Below are 16,682 nucleotides of genomic sequence, written 5' to 3'. Positions count from 1 at the left end.
CCCTGCCACTGAAGGGATTGAGGAAAAAATTGGTTGCAGGATCAGGTGCACAGGTAGTCTCCCTAATGACCTGAAGCCTTTTTTAATCGTTTTTGGACTTTTTCTCTGTAATCTCATCACTACCAGCTTGTATGACCAAAAATGGATAGTAGTCTGAGGGCTGCACCAGGCCAGGGAGGGTCTTACTAATATCCCTAACCTGGGCCCCAGGGAGGCAGCAGACTTCCCTGTGGGAGGGATCTGGTCGACATATGGGGCCCTCAGTTCCCCTCAGAAGGGAATTACCTACCACAATTACCTTCCTTTTTTCTTGATTGAACTAGTCCTGAGCTGTGGGGTGACTGACTCACCCTGGATGTCTTCCTGGGTGGATCTTCCTTTCCATCCTCACTCTCCTGACTCTTAGTTTCCAAAGCCCCTTACCTGTTGTGCAGCAGTAACTGGGGGGGCAAGGGAGGCCAGCACAAGATCTGCCTCCCTCCCGGGCCTCTCTGAGGAGGGACCTGTTTCCATTCCCCACTGCCTCTTGGGTCCCCTCCTCTTACCTGGTGGCAAGAGGATAGGGGATCTTGTGCTGGGGCCTGTTGCCTTTGCCTCAGGGATGGGAGGGCCCGAGTCCACCAGTCTATCTCCTTTCTTTAGCTTTCCACTATTTAAACATAAACTAGAGTTAAATGCTACAATACCAACTTTTAGTTACTTCTTAATGTTTAAGATCAACCTTAGCAATCATCTAGGTTTGTCTGGGAGGGGGTGACTGTTTGTTTAAAATGTATTCTTTGGGGTTTTTTTTTTAAGAAGTTTTCAATAGCAGTATTTAACTCTTGCTTTAGAGAATTCTAGTTTTGGAGGAATACTGTTAGACAAGCTTTCAGTGATGAAACCCATCATTACTAGACTGGTTGGTGTGGAAAACAAAAGGCAGCATTGCTCCCTGTGTTTCAAAGCTTATCTTTGTATGGTAACCACATACCACACTCATCTCACCTCTGGGCTCACTGAATGAAGGCTGTATTCAGAGTTTGGCTGGGTATTGAGCAGCAGCCTTCAGAATAAATTCAGACTCCCAGAACCGTGCTAACTTAAATAACAAAACAAAACCCCACAAAACCCACCCCACAACATTTTACTTGATCAACAAAGCGACTGTTTTGCTTAATTATGCACTGCACAAAAGACACTCCATAGCTACGGATAGTAACTTTACCTGAGCATTTTTCCTCCAAATGTGCTGAGAGCTTTGTCATCTGCATCAGGGATGTTTTGCTTTTCTGGAACTTTTCTTTAAATTCAATTGCCCTTTTGTCATCATCAAACAAGCACTCATAGGATGACCATGGAGTTGTGTGCAGTTCAAACTCACCCGAGACAGAACTGCGTTGGGCCAGAAGGTATTTAAAGTCCCATATGTGATCTACAGAACAAAAAAGCAAACAGAAGAGTTTACTTTCTATACCTTGGTTAGTTTATAGAAAGCCAAGGTCACTCAGAAGACTGAAAAACAAGTCAGCAAGACATTCTCATGTGGTCAGCTCTGGCCACTTTATTTCAAGCATGTAGAGTTTTTTCTTTCCTTTCCCTATAAACTTTGCATGAGTCCTCCCATAACACATGATGCTTTCATTTCAACTGTACTTGAGTTCAGCTTTCAAGACAACTCAACTGCTTGAAACAGAAACCAGTTCTGAAATTTGTCAGCAATAATAAGGCAAAGTTGTCAATATCTAGAAGAAAGAAATCTTCACATTATTAATAAACTTCCATCTTTAATATGTTTTTTAATCCTCTAGCTCCATAATGGGCTATTTAAAAATACTAATTCATTTTCCATCTTTCAATTGACTCTAATAAAGAAAATAAGCTTCAAAAATGGAGATTACAGAAGACTGGTATATTTTGGATTGTCCTTCACTTTGTTACAAGTGTTAATTTTTTTTATTTTTTTTTTTTGCTGCTATTTTCTTCTGTGTTTGCTCAAGCTGAAAGTTGCAGCCAAAAGAATCTTTTTTGGAAATAAGGTTAGAAAAGAGCTTTTTTTTTTGTTTTTAAAAAAATGTATTCAAGTGTCCATATAAGCATTTTATTAGCATGTTTTAGCAGTCATATTTTATATTAGTCTGATTTTTGATGGTAACTTGCTAAAAATTGCAAGCTCCTGAAAAATCTGCAGACAATGTTTTACAGTAAAATACTTTAAAAAAACGTATCCTGTGAAAATCAGTCTAGTTTCATGCACCTCATATCTGACAAGAGATCTTGCAACCCCCTCAAAATTGAGTGTGCTCCAGTTCCAAAGCAAAATTCAGGCAGTAACACTACAGCAACACTGAGGGAAAATGTAAACAGGAGGAAACAAGCATGTACTTGGCAAAAAGGGATATATGGAAGTAGAGGACACAGTCCAACTAAGGTGCAAGACTTAGAACCGATATCTGAATTTAACCTATTATTCAGATCTTCAACACTCCCCTGTTGATAAGAAAACTGACTGCAAAACATGAGTAAACTATAAGTAATCAAGTTTACAGAAATGTATTTAATTAAATAAATCTTTATTTTCTTGGTAATCTAAACCAGATGAGTGTAAGGCATGAACTGAATGTCTGATGACTACGGAAGCTTGGACAGAGTTTTAGCAAGAGATGAAAAATAAAATTAACTTTTACTGGCAACAATTTTTAGATGCTCTAGAACTTCATAGAGTCTTCTGCACTTTAACTATTTTAAGTAGACAGTTTAAAAATTACAAGTCTTCATACTTTCCTCTACAAGACTATGAAGTTCCTAATCTGCTCGTACAACCAGTAAACACACACTAGGGGTGTGCTGTGACTCCTAGCAAGGATGGACATCGTGTTCTTCCTGTAACCCACTTGTGCTATTTAGCTGTTGTATATGCTTTAGTATCATGTGAATTTCTCTTTTTGGCTATCTTACTGGGATCACATGTTCGTGGTTTATCTGTGAGTAAGTATTTGAACAGTTGAGAAATCACTCTTATTTTGAATTTCAGGTAATCCTATGATTGTTAAAATGCCAAGTGCCAGATGCACAGAACACTAGCTGGAGAATAAGACAAGCTTTACCTCAAATATAAATACTTCATATTAGAGAGATCTACATCTTATACTTTTCTGCTTTAAGCATCAGAGACTGATCTATTATTGTATCTTAGAAATTACCTTTGGTATCTTCTTTTTGCACTATAATAAGTTTTAAAATTCTGTATTTTGAAAAGTGTAATATACTAGCATAGTAAATTGTGTAAGATTTCTAAGCATCTAACAAACACTATCGACCTGCTCACACTGAATATGCACAGACATAAGAGCCATGTAGGTATTATTTGTGAAGTTAATTGATTAATGCTTAAATTAGACCATCTTCAAGTAGTTTAAGAGGTAAGTCTTGCAGTTAAATGATTTCTAGGAGTGAAGATTACTTATAAATTGAAGTGGAATTGTCAGCATTCAGAGTGTCTACATTTAATAGATAAAGATTCACTACAAAGTTGTTTAACCTTACTGGGTTTTACTGTGCACTATACAAAAACTGGCTTTTTAGGCAGACATATTCAGAGCTTCAAGTAATACAGCATTTACTTCTTAAGTGTATCCACTGATCAGAAATACAAACTCTTTAAGTTAGCAATTTAACAAAAACCTAGTTTCATTTATTTTAAAAGAGCAAAGCCAGGAATAAAAAAAGGTAGTAGTCACTGCTAAAACACAGGCTATGTAATTCTTGCAAGAGATACTTTTAGTCGGTTACAGCTAGACTTGACAGCAAGACCGTTAGGATATAAGGCCTGACACTGTAGTAGGCAGAAAGCAGAGAATGAAAATCAGAATTAGAAAAAATCCCAGCAATCCATGCTAATCTAGACATCAATAAGGAAGACTCAGCAAAACTGGTAACATAGTTAACACTCAAGTTTTTGTTGTTTTGTTGGTTTTTTTTTCCCATAGTTACATAGCTAGGCACCAGTATGTCTCGTGTCTAGATTCAAGTTTCTAAATATTAATGCTTTCTCAGCCTTCTATAGTGAGGGCATTCAAATTCTACTGCTGATGGCACTGTACCTAAACAGAAATGACATGTTACCAGCTGAGCATTTTCAAGATGTTAATAGCATAATAAAAATCCTTTTAGAGCTACCTATAGGTACAAGGATTTTACCTTTTTTCCTTTGAAGCTGAGGGCACCATGCAGCCCCTGCTCCCCACAGCACCATTCTATAGTGTTGATCTCTGTTCTGTTCCACTGTTAGAATAATTTTTCTTTGCTTGCCACCTCTGTAGCTATACACAGATTCTGAAAAATTTTGAAGTTATATGACTTCTGTGGTAAAAAGCATATAAACACACAAAACCCACATGCCTCAATATTAAGATTGCTTTCATTCTGTCCTGAAGAAATTATAGGTGTATTCTTGTTTGCTTATAATTGTACTCTAAAATATGATAGCAGCATGATAGCAATCTGATTTCTTCAACATTGTGACTCTAGTTTGAAAGAATACATGAAGTGTATTAATTTACCTTTAACCACCGAAATACTCACTAACTGGACATCTCCCTTTGAAACAGCAGGTATCTGAGCATCTTTCAGCTCCCACTCATCCACACTGATGTAAGTGGAAAGAAATTTTACTCAATCCCTCAGCAACAGATTGTCATAAGTGGAGGTAACTTGTGGAATGCATTGAAAGAAACATTGCTCTAAAAGTTTTTACATAAACAAAAACTATAGTAATGTATAAGCACACTAAGAGGATTAGTAACTGTATACATAAATTGAAGCAATTAAGATTTCTACAACACTCTTACCAAGGATACTGCCTGTAAGTTTCAGTTCCACAGTAAAACTACAATATTTTTCTATAAAAAATGATTTTTTTAACAAGAACTCTTGCTTTAAATATCTAACAGTTCATAATTTATTATTGTACATAAATCTCAGAAGATTTCTATCTTCAAAATTCTCCATTTATAATTAATAAAAATTTGAATCTTACTAATACAAGATAAGTGTGATATAATCAAACTTCTGTGCAAAGTTTGAAGTCAAGCACTGAGAAACACTCATACAATAAAGACAGATAATCAGAACTGTTATGCAGGGAAAAGAGAGGAAGACTCCTTTTCCAGGTGGGAATAGTGCTCTTTCAACTGCCCAAAGCATGTTAAAAATATGACAAGACACTGTACAAAATACTGAGACTAATTTGGTTTTGTTCATTACAAAAGATGGAGAAGATGCTAGGAACCAGCTGTAAGGCCTGATTATGAAAAAATGGAACCAAATTATCAATTTTAACATGGAAAATTGCTTCAGCAAGAGGAATCTTCAAATAACTGCATTCGCTACTAGAAGAAATGGAATGTGTGACAGAAGAATAAACTCAAAAATCAGTACATGGACACGACTCTTTGGGGGACAGGAGTCTTTACAATCAAAAGTACAGAAAATTCATATTTCTAAGACAATTATATTTATGAGGTAGTTCTCTGTTGTGCCTATGCAGAAGAATTAGGAGTATCACAGTAAGGCATCTTAGTAGTTTCACACTGTATATTTTCCAGTGTTGAGAATCAAAAAGTAGTATAAAAAGGCATGCAAGTAAGGATTATTATAAATAAATATTGCATGTATTTAAGAAACCAGCAATGCTTAAAAATCTGTTCTAAGTAGGAAAAAATGGAAAGAAATTAACAAGAAATTTTCTGAATAAAGCAGTAGAAAAGAACAACACAGTTCCATTATAAAGTAAGAAAGGCAAGCAACTCCTAAACAGTAGATTAAAATAACTGATAACTTATTTTATTCTAAAAATCATGATTTATAGTGCAATCAAATTTTCCTTTAATGACAGGAGTCTTATATGGAAGGTAGTTGGCAGGTGAGCTTTGAATTAGTAAAGCTTGACTGTCCCACATAACATTTTAATAAACCAGCCCCCATTTTTAAACAGTGGTTTACAGCAAGAACATACTTCTCTAATCTCAAGAGCCATTAAAAAGCATATTTATGTTCCTCCATCTTAACTGCAGCATTTCCCTCGTAATAAACCAGCCCCCATTTTTAAACAGTGGTTTACAGCAAGAACATACTCAAGAGTCATTAAAAAGCATACTTATGTTCCTCCATCTTAACTGCAGCATCTCCCTCTTTTCAGCACTCCTGCTATACACACCTATCTGCCCTAAAAACGATCTCAAGCCCACATTCCTTGTATTTTTTTTGCTGGCATTCCACTTCCCAACACTATACTTCATACCTGCATCTCTCTTCAATCCTCCACCTTACTGAAGATCAGGTACCACACTATTTGGAGCTGTGGAGCTCAAGCTGCCTCATGACAAGTTAGCATATTAGTAACTGCAATCTGAGGTGAGTGCTCATTCCTTAGTGAAAACACACCAATCCCTCAGCAAGTAGTGACACCAATTATCAATGCCCACTGCCTGCATGCTTCTCCCACAGACATATATACTATTATCAGCACTAGCATGCAGTAACCTCCTTTCAGCAGCTGACTACAGTAGTTATTTCCTTCCTGTCTCTAACTCCATTTCTCTTACTGCTCTGCTCCCCATGAGTGGATCATTATAAAGGTTTTACTTGTGACTCCTATGTCAAACACTGGTGTATGGAATGGGAAACAACCCGAATTGCCTTGCAAAATTACTATTTCAGTTTCACTTATTATTGAAGTACTGGAAGTTGAATTCTAATGTCTGAACTTACCTGTTAATGTGGCAATGTTTATAATTTTCAAGATTGAGTGGACCAATGTATTTGGCTGGAGCTGGTCTAGCTCCATATACTGAACACTATCCAGTCTCTGAACTTGTCTTCGTGGAATGTCTCCAAAGTGCGGAAATTCTGATGATACGTATGCCAATAAACCATGGAGAACATCACCATCCACTATAGGATAAACTTATATGAAAAAATAAAGTTAAAGGGACACCACCTTTTTTTTTTTTAAGCTTAGAAATATAAAAATTATCAGTTGGGACGTATTTATAATGACAAAATCAAAGCAGTTTCACAATAATTCTAAGACAAGAAATTCTTAAGATATGTAACACTTGATCCAAAATTAAACTGTACTTCATCTGCCTCCTCTTGATAACATCCCAAAGTTAAGCTAAGTACAGTATTTTAAATTACAACAAAAATAGGAAAGAAATCTTGTATCATAGCTTGGTAAGATTAGTCATTCTTTATCATTTACCCCAGAACCTGCCTTAAATAGCTGGCAATAATGGACATCAGGAAGCCCGTAAGAACAATGCAGGTTCACGGTGATACTTCCACTGTATTCTTCCCTTAGTCTCCAACCCCTCCATGGCTCAGTTATCTTTAAAGACTTTGTGCTTAATAGCCTGCAATGAATTACTTTCCCTGAATGGATCTACTTACTCTTTAAGCCTCTAAAATTTTTAGAAATAATGTAATCCTCAAGAAATGTCAGCTATCTTATGGCTGAGTCCTGGGATAACTGCTGTTTCTTAAACCAAGCTCAAAGAATTCAGTTTTTTCAGTTTTGGATGGTAACCACCCAACTCTACCAAACAGTCCACATGGCTATGCGATGTTACTGTGTCCACATCTTGTCCACAGGTGTTCCCGTTACACTTTCCTATAGTGTTCTGTACCTTTCAGTTGCTCACATTTCTATTTTATCCAATGCATACAAGGCATTGCCAAAATGGAGTACTTTAGATAGCTATTTTAGTGTGATTTTTGTGGAAACTTATGCACTGTAATCTTACATTCTTCTGGATTGAGAGCTGAGCAGTTGCCCAGATTCAGTAACTGACTGGTAAATGTAGATTGCAGCATGATTTCTCCACACCAAAGATTCTCATACATTGTTATATCTGAAAGAAAAAAGCAACCTTATCAACTCATGTATCAACAATATTGAAATGTATCATACTTTTCTTGACTACAGAACCATCGTACATACAGCTGTGAAAGACAATCTGAGAGACCACTTGGAAACAAAGTGAATTTTTATTTTTTAATCTACCAATACCATTTACAATGAGTTAGTCAAATTTTCTCAATAGTTTGATGTAATTCTTCAATTCATATAAAATAATAGCCTCATAGCAGGTACTGTATAAGTGACTGTATTGGGTAAATTATTATTGTGCAACATTTCAGAATGAGCAGTAAAGTACCAGGCTTATCCAGAAACATTTTTGATGTATTTTGAGGTAAGAATGTCTAAGCAGAGAAGAAAAAACTCACTTCAATCTCTATAAAGTACCTACCTATAAGCACTTAAAGAACTCTTAAGAGAAACAGCCATCTTAAACTGTAGTATTCAAACAACTTTATATTGTGTAATATTTTGCATACTGCAAAATATAAATGGCCAAATCACTATCAAGTTCTGGTCAACTCCAGCCCTAAATTAGATGCAACATCACTTTTTTAATACTATGTTATTACATGTCATGTTCTTTTAAAGAGGGAGGGCTCCTATAGATATTAAAGGGTACAAAGAATTTATCAGGAAGAATCTTCTTTATTAGCTGACATGTTATGAAGGTGAACTGCAAGCAGCATTTTCTATTTCTGCAGTCTATGCCAGTTACTAATTCACAACACTATCCATCTCAAGGTGCTACTTCTAAGCTACAGAGGCCTTCCCAGAAGGAAAAGTATTTCTCATCCTGAGACTGAACAGGGGGATTGGACTAGATGATCTTTCGAGGTCCCTTCCAATCCCCAACATTCTGTGATTCTGTGTGATCACAATTTTCCAGTCCATCCACTGGCCCAACAGCAGACAAGTACAAAAAAGCCTATAAATCAAATAACTAGTACATCTGGTTTGTAGTCGCACTTGTACCATTCAGGAACAAGTTTTTTAAAACACTGACAGGTTACAGAATACACCTGACTACCTCTGGCTCTGCTGTGGTGTCAGTGCACTGCTGTGCCTCAGACCAGAGACTATACATCAGAGATGGGCACACTTCCATGGGACAGTCAATGTTCCACTGGCAGGATGACTGAGAATTCAGAGTGATGTTGAGCAATGTAAGTGAGGTAAGAAAGAAACTTACAAATGCTTAGCCATAATTCCAAATCATTGGTTATAGATTGTTCTACTTTAAACAAGCATTCTAAAGATCCACATTTTAAAAAGGTAAATAAAGGAATTCTCACCTGTAAGCAGTACAACATCCCCAGGAAATACAGTGAGTGACCAAAATGCAGCACCACGCCACAGTACCACCTTTCTCTCAATTTCCGACTGGTCAATAACTACAATTGTTGCTACAGGAACTTTACACGAGGATTTTGGTCTTGTCTTCACCTGTATTTCTTTGATATGACAAGGATGTACTATTGTGACCAAGACATTGTACTTCTGATTTTTGCAGCAGCAATCCTTAAGTGGTGACAGTTTCTTCTGAAGTTTCTTGAACTCTGTCATCCTCTCCTGATTCACTCTCATCCCAGGACCAGCTGGAGAAGAATTCAGTTTAGCTCTCTTTGATTTCAGCTGTCTTTTAAGTGCTGAGCGAAAAATATGAAGTGAATCTTCACACTTGCGGGGTCTTTTAGAAGAGCTCTTACAAGAACCATCTACTTGAGAGCACAATATTCCTGAGCTCAATGGTTCAATATGGATTTCACTTACAGATTTCAGCAGGAACATAAAGTTCTTGAGACTTTTCTGTATTTTCCTGAGCAATTCCTTCTTGTTTTGGAGCTTCAAAGCAAACATTTTTCCCATCGTCCTCAGAACTGAAGAGTTCAAGGGAACTTGTATACTCTTCTTTATATTCATTTTCAGCCACATTAAGACATGATCCAACACCAGAATCAAATTGGAAGTGATCATATTGCCTTTCTTCAGGTTTTTTGCCTGCTTCGGTTTCTGATAGTTTTATGATTCTTTTCTGCATCTCAAACTGATCCTGTGCAAAAACAGCCATCTGACTTGAAGTCATTATACTACGAAATTCAGTATCAGTTGACACTGCAAGGTCTGAACAATCACCTGGTTCTCCTTTTGGATTTGACCCTTGATTTTGGGGGAAAAACATATCCAGATATTGACTTAGGTGTTCATGATGATCACTTCTATGATCTGATTTAACACCTTGTCCCACAGACCTTATGTGTATGCTAATCTGCTTAGTACTGGCAACCAAATCAGAAATGTCAGAGCTATTAACTTCCAGCTGACTGGCTTTTCTTTCAATGAGGTCTGAACAACAGTCATGTGATTGTTTATGCTGTCTAGCTGATTCTGCAAATTTTTGAGGAAGGTTTTGATCAGCAGCCCAATTTATATTTGCATGTGTGCCTTTATCTTTAGATATTTGACAATCAGAATAGATTAAACTTTCAGTCTTTTTAAGTGTGCTGGTACAAGTGACTGGCACAGGTACAAGAGACATCAAATATTCTCTTGCTACCATTAATCTCCCCTGCCCAGACTGCTGAGAGCTCTCATCATTTGGAGGAACTGCTGTGATTATAGAGCTTTCTGCCTGAAACACTATGTGGTCAGCACCTTTGACTTTTTCAGAAAAAAGACCATGTACATCACATAAACAGCGGAGTTCTCTCCATTTTTCAGCAGCAGGTGCTGAACTACTTTGGTCTGACACCTCCAGTGGGCTTGGAATACTGGGTGCTCCCAGAAAAATATGGATTTGAGGTCTTTTTGACATTTTTGATTGCTGTGTAAGTTTGACTTTAAACAATATGGTTTATGCAATAAACGCAACACTAAATATTAGTAAATGTCAAATTATATTTGGACTTTTCTTAACAACTTAAAAATACTTAAAATTCAAAGGAGTATTTAATAATTTAACTGGCAAAACCATCACTTTACTACTCAAAGCCCATAAAATTTAATGTACAAAAAAGCCTGAAGTTATTTATTGTGTCAAACTTGCATATAAAAATAAATTATTTATAGTAGGGCTCAATTTCTGATCCTGATACTTGGAAACATGTAGCAGATGCAGAATTATGGTGAAGTCCAATTTAAGACTAATTATTGATCAGACTTTATTTATTATTGGTAATTAAACAGTCAAATGTTAATTCACTATTCAGTACTTAATTTTAGTTCATGTGAAATAAGTGCCTGTAAGAAACTTTCTCAACATGGTTAGGAGATAATTTCACCTCCCAGGAAATTACAATCTCAACTAAATGATTAAAAATACTAGAGCTATTTAAAATTAGCTTATAAGTTTGCTAGAAATGCAATATTTTACATGCTGTTTTAGCATGAAAATACTGTGTTGCGTGATTATTTTACAAAACAGAAGGCTTCAGGATATTACCAATAAATTATAATTGTTTACTAAGCACTAAAAGGTCAGTGAAACTTGAGCAGATTATTTAGAATTAGCTTTAATTTATATAGTATCATACTGCCCAATAAGTTACTAGCTTTTTCTATCTTAAGTCCACCTTAAACAGCACAAAAGACCCTTTATTTGTTTACATTTATGCTATATTGTAATCTAAAAATAATCAGCTACAGCTGCTAGTGTTCATTAAAAATGCAGACACCTAACTACATGTTTTGTGAATGTTATTAATAGAAGTTGCTGCATTAGGCAATTCTGCCCAGTTAGGAAACAGAAGACCAGAAATGAAATTCAGAAGCTAATCCAGCTGCAAAAAGAAGAAAAAGAGCATTGAAAAAATACATCATTGCAAAATATTCAGATTTTTCATTTAGCACTTATTAAAATAACAGTCATTTTCCTAACAACCCACTAGGGGTCGATAAATCTGCACAGTCATAAAGCTCATAGCAACACAGAAAAACTATAAACATCCTGGACACTGATCTCAGGTATATTATAGGTGTAATGGAAAAATAATATACAACCATTAAAATTAGACATGTCATAATACAAAAAAGCTACAAAAAAAAGTAACTGGCATCATTCAGTTTTATGCTCACTGCAAAATGAATAATACTTAAAAGACTGCAGCATCCAAACTTCTGCAGTTGTACATTTAAATGTAGGTTCATAAGAATGCAACTTTAAATTTACATACTTGTGAAAGTTTTAAGCTAAATAATTAAAGAATGATAATACAGAAATAACCAGAAAGACAGAATTTACAGTTCAACACTAAAATAATGGATCAGACAATAAGGGAAAAACAAGGCAAAGCGATAGTGAGGTTGAATCCCTAAAGAAGTGATGTTAAAAATAAGTTTTGTGGACAAAAGGCTGCCCAATATATGATGTAAAAACAACTTCAGTAGCAGATCCACTCTGACAAACAGAAAATGTTACCACTACTTAAAATGAACTTTAGAAGTATAACCTAACTGATGAGATTAAGTAACTTCTTCCATTTCAAAATATATAAGCCTACTGGTAGCTTTCTTCATTTGCTATTGCCTTGGTTACAGACAGGTAGCTTTCTTAATTAGGTACTCTACCATATAACAATATAAGTGTCTCTTAAGAAGGTTCAAGTGAATAAAAGGTTCAAGTGAATTATGAAAGATTTCTTCCACATATGTGCTATAGTACTAAAGAGGTTGAACAGTAGAATTCTGACACAGGTTCATGCCATTTCTAAAGAATTTGCATACCGTGCAGAGACTAATGAAATAATCACTCATTTCCAAACTGGGCTTTGGTACAGTGAACAGCTTTCTTACAAGGAAAAGCTGAGATTCAACTACACTGTAAATGAGCCCATCAAATACTTCAGTTCTTCATGAGTTCTGAGGACACTGGAAAGGCAATTTGATTGCTAAATAGATGAGATTATTATAACAGTATGTTTAGACACCAGCTTACAACCTGGAGTTGCAAGACCTTTCAGAGATTTTGTATTCATAGAAAAGTTGGTGCCTAAGATGCCATAGCTTAAAGTACTCAAAATTAAAATTAAAAAAAAAAAAAACTGTCAAGTGTCCTAGACTACTTCATGTAAATATAATACAGGGCTTCACATACTGTACTAGAACAAATTTTTGCACTTTATAGCTTAAAAACAGAAAACAGTAACAAAGGAAAGCTTTTAAGAGAACTATGTATTTCACAGGGTAAACATACCTTTTCAATACTTGAAGCTCAGTATAAAAGTTTAAGATGCTAGAAATGCAGTTGTATTTCACTCTACTTCCAGAGATATCCCACATCATATTAAAAAATGTATTCTTCCTACAATCAGGATTGAACAATGAATTAATCAGTTAAAATTTGAAGGAAAAATATCACAGAAAAATCATATTCTAGCATGATGTTTTCTGTTTGTAATTCTGTCTACTCCCCATATTAAAACTATGGACACTAGCTCTGTTTTTAATTCCCAAGCACTGCTATATTATTTTTAATGAAAAGTTTTACCAAACTATGAAAACAACAAAATGTAAATCTAAATGCATCCCAACAGCCCTAAACTTTCTTCTCAGTACATGTATAGATATATAAACTCTTTATGCAGAGTCTGAATTAAACAAAGCTGTTAGCATACTTGTGGTCTTCAGAAAATCTGTTTACTATTTTTATTTTTACCCTTGAGATTCAACTGAAAGAACTTACATTAAGATAAGATACTTGTGGCCAAACAAGAGTTTTAGTTTTAGATAAGGGAAAAAAAAGAAGAAATTGAAAGATGAAGATCATAGCAGACTTACATTTAATGATTTTCATTTGGTATGAATTAATTAGTTTTATGGTTTGCATTAAGTAATTTTGCTTGCACTACAATATTAAGTGGAATGTGTGCAAGGATTAGAATGCAGCAAAGAAGTAGTTATACATCAGCATCTCCAGTTAAGGAAGTAAGGGTATATCACAGCATATGATTAGTGAAAGAACAGACCATTAAAGGAACAAATTACTGGAAGGCTTATGAAGATGAGGTTAGGAACAGGGAAGGCCCCATTGCAGAGTCTCAATGTAAGCCACTCTTGGATCATGTCACACTACCCCTCATCTTTTAAGAAGGTAAGCTACCTACTTGGACACGTATTGAGATATTGTAAGTAGGAAAGAAAGAGACAGCTACTGTGTCACTTCCACACTTTTTTCCTTGAGGATTTCACTTTGTGGACATGGAAGATCTCAGCATAGTCTCACAGTATACTCTAAAAAAGCTAATTCCTCTTGCAATTGCAGTGTTTTGGACTCCAGTTACAGCAGGTATGACACTAACAAATATAACTGAAAAATTTCTGTGTTTTCTTCCAGAATAACTCATCTTTTTACATCTACATTTTTTAACACACATTAAGATCTGTGACTAATACTAAGGAGTACTTTGAAAATACTTTTCTTAGACAAGTCCCTGAGTATCTGCTTTTATAAGCACACCTTATACCTAGGTACCACTGACATTACAAAAATGTATTAATAATAAATGATGAGTTATTTACTGCAGTACTAACTCCCCACCAATAACAAAAATCTGTGAGCTACTGATCAGAAAATAAACTGAACACTGACAAGATCTACTGCTGTATACATATAGGGACAACTGATGTAATTAAGTAACTGAATTTCCCTGATATAGATTAAATAAAATTTACAACAGAAAGTTGGCTATGCTAATTTTAGTGCAAAAAGGGGCTTACTAAAGATGCAAGCTTCTATACAAATGTGATCTGAATAAATATCTGGTATATAAGAAAACAGCTGAAAAAGTATTGCATATAAAACATGTGAAATCAGATTAATAGCACTAATTAAGATGCAAACAATACTTTAACAGGAAAATACTTTTCAAAACAAAAATAACTTCTATACCTGGTAAACTTTCAGTTACTATAGTGTTTTATCAGCCTTTCATTTTAGCTATCACTTCTCTTTTGGTTTTTGTCATGTTTAAAGATTAATAAAAGTAATACATAAATTCAGAAAGTTTTCCTTAACCTTCCAGTTCCACAATTTCTCTAAACTTCAGATTTTCTTTCCCGATTCAAATTTTGCAGTGCAAGTACATTACATCAAAGCAATTGAATCTTGATTGTATTTAATGAATTTCTGCAACTAAAATATAATTTATCTTTTCAAAGACTAAATTTTTTCTTTTTATTAAGATATTTAGAGCTTAGGAATGGTAAGTGGCCTCTGCCTACTTCCTGGTTCACCTGATGAGTCCACTATCAAATGACCTGCTTTGGCAATTTCCAAGCGACTTTTTAGGTTAAAGACACCAAACTCCAGTACCAGGAACCATCAGTACTTATAATCACTTAAGACTGTAAATCAGAAAAAAATAAAGTTTGGGTAAATTGTCTGCATACAAATTTTTTTAAAGAGTCTTTGCCATGCTTCTTTAGAATAGTATTGTTAATGAGTTTTGTTAGTGAAGTTCTGTGCCTTGTTTTACAGAAAGAGTTTGAGAGAACACCTCTTATTACAGATCATAAGAACTGAGCAAAAAACCTATCAATCATATTAGCAAAATGCCACTGTCACAAAACAAATCCATCTTTATACTGTAGTTAAATTATCTGTGGGTAGACAGGGGGTTAACTACACCAAAGATAACAGGAGCTAAAGCTCATAAAGATATAACTGAAACCTGAATGCACATATCCATTATACCTGTTAATTATTACACCATTTCTTAATTTGAGGAAAGGTGCTCTATTCATAATAGCCAATGAAAGCCTGGCTTTTTATCTCTGAAATGGTCAGAGTCTGATTGACGGGTCAATGATCTATTAAAAAACAGAAACCACATCAGCAAGTTTTACATTTGCAAGACACTGCAACTAAAATTTAATGTACCTATTACAAGAAATATATTATGGTACATCATGTATTTCTTCCAACCTAAAAAGACAGGAATTCTAAATTTAAAGGCATTTAAAATGAACAACCATGTTATTAAGAGTTTGTTAATCTCTAGTTATTTGCTAGACATAGGACAAAACTAAGAAGAGCTTTAAAAATCTTCTTCCAATAGCTAAATACTCTAGGAATGCTGTCTGATGCTACATATATGGCCTTAAATGACCATTAAAATATCTTTGAAGTATTTATTACTTTTATTCCATATTTCACTATTCATTAGTAGTATTCACTCACTACAATAATCATTTAAGCATTAGGTCAAGGTAATTTAAAGAGAGTGACACAGCTTCAGCTTCCAGCATCGCTGCCAAGTATTACTGGTAGTCAGATGCCTAAATCCTCATTTTTAAAAGTTACATCCAAATAGAGTTTCATCAAGTCTTCACTTAAGTCCTATACACAGGGTAAGCCACACTAATTCCACCTTTGGGTAACAGTTTCTTTATGCCTGTTATACACTACAGCTTCCAGCTATAAATTTAAATTACAGAATTAAGACAGTAATGCATCAGAACAGAAAGGATTAGAGCAATATAATGCAAAAGTGTAACTTCTTTTCTCCTCTGGAATTCTCACACACACCCAACACTGAATTTTTTGGGGGTAAAACCAGTATATTCTTTTAACTTGCAGCTTTGATTTGGTACAGCTCCTAACCTGTACATACCTACAACATGCAAAAGCAATTTTATTGTCCTTTACCTGTTGAAAAGCTGGCCCTGTAGATAGCAAATACATAAAGCAGGATATTATTTAAATTCTAAACTTTGACTTCTGCTGTGGGCTTTCCCCTCCCTCATTTGTACATTTGATTTTACACTTCTCTTATCTCTAGTATAA

At 35.1% G+C, this 16,682-nt stretch overlaps 1 protein-coding gene across 1 annotated transcript; it reads right to left on the bottom strand.

The window, feature by feature from the left end:
• Positions 1-1,130: 1,130 nt before the first annotated feature.
• On the bottom strand, positions 1,131-10,715 carry SHLD2 (shieldin complex subunit 2; the record flags this gene model as incomplete). Its single annotated transcript, XM_010168538.1, is given in 6 exon segments — positions 1,131-1,414; positions 4,180-4,314; positions 6,751-6,945; positions 7,785-7,892; positions 9,196-9,677; positions 9,679-10,715. Coding segments are annotated over 6 exon segments (2,241 nt in total), but the record flags the coding sequence as incomplete, so codon positions are not given.
• Between the last annotated feature and the right edge of the window lie 5,967 nt (positions 10,716-16,682).

Source organism: Antrostomus carolinensis, unplaced genomic scaffold (assembly GCF_000700745.2).
Source record: "Antrostomus carolinensis isolate BGI_N321 unplaced genomic scaffold, ASM70074v2 scaffold18575, whole genome shotgun sequence".
Classification (NCBI taxonomy): domain Eukaryota; kingdom Metazoa; phylum Chordata; class Aves; order Caprimulgiformes; family Caprimulgidae; genus Antrostomus; species Antrostomus carolinensis.
Note: the sequence above shows the minus strand (reverse complement) of the source record. Positions and strands in the feature narration are given on the sequence as shown.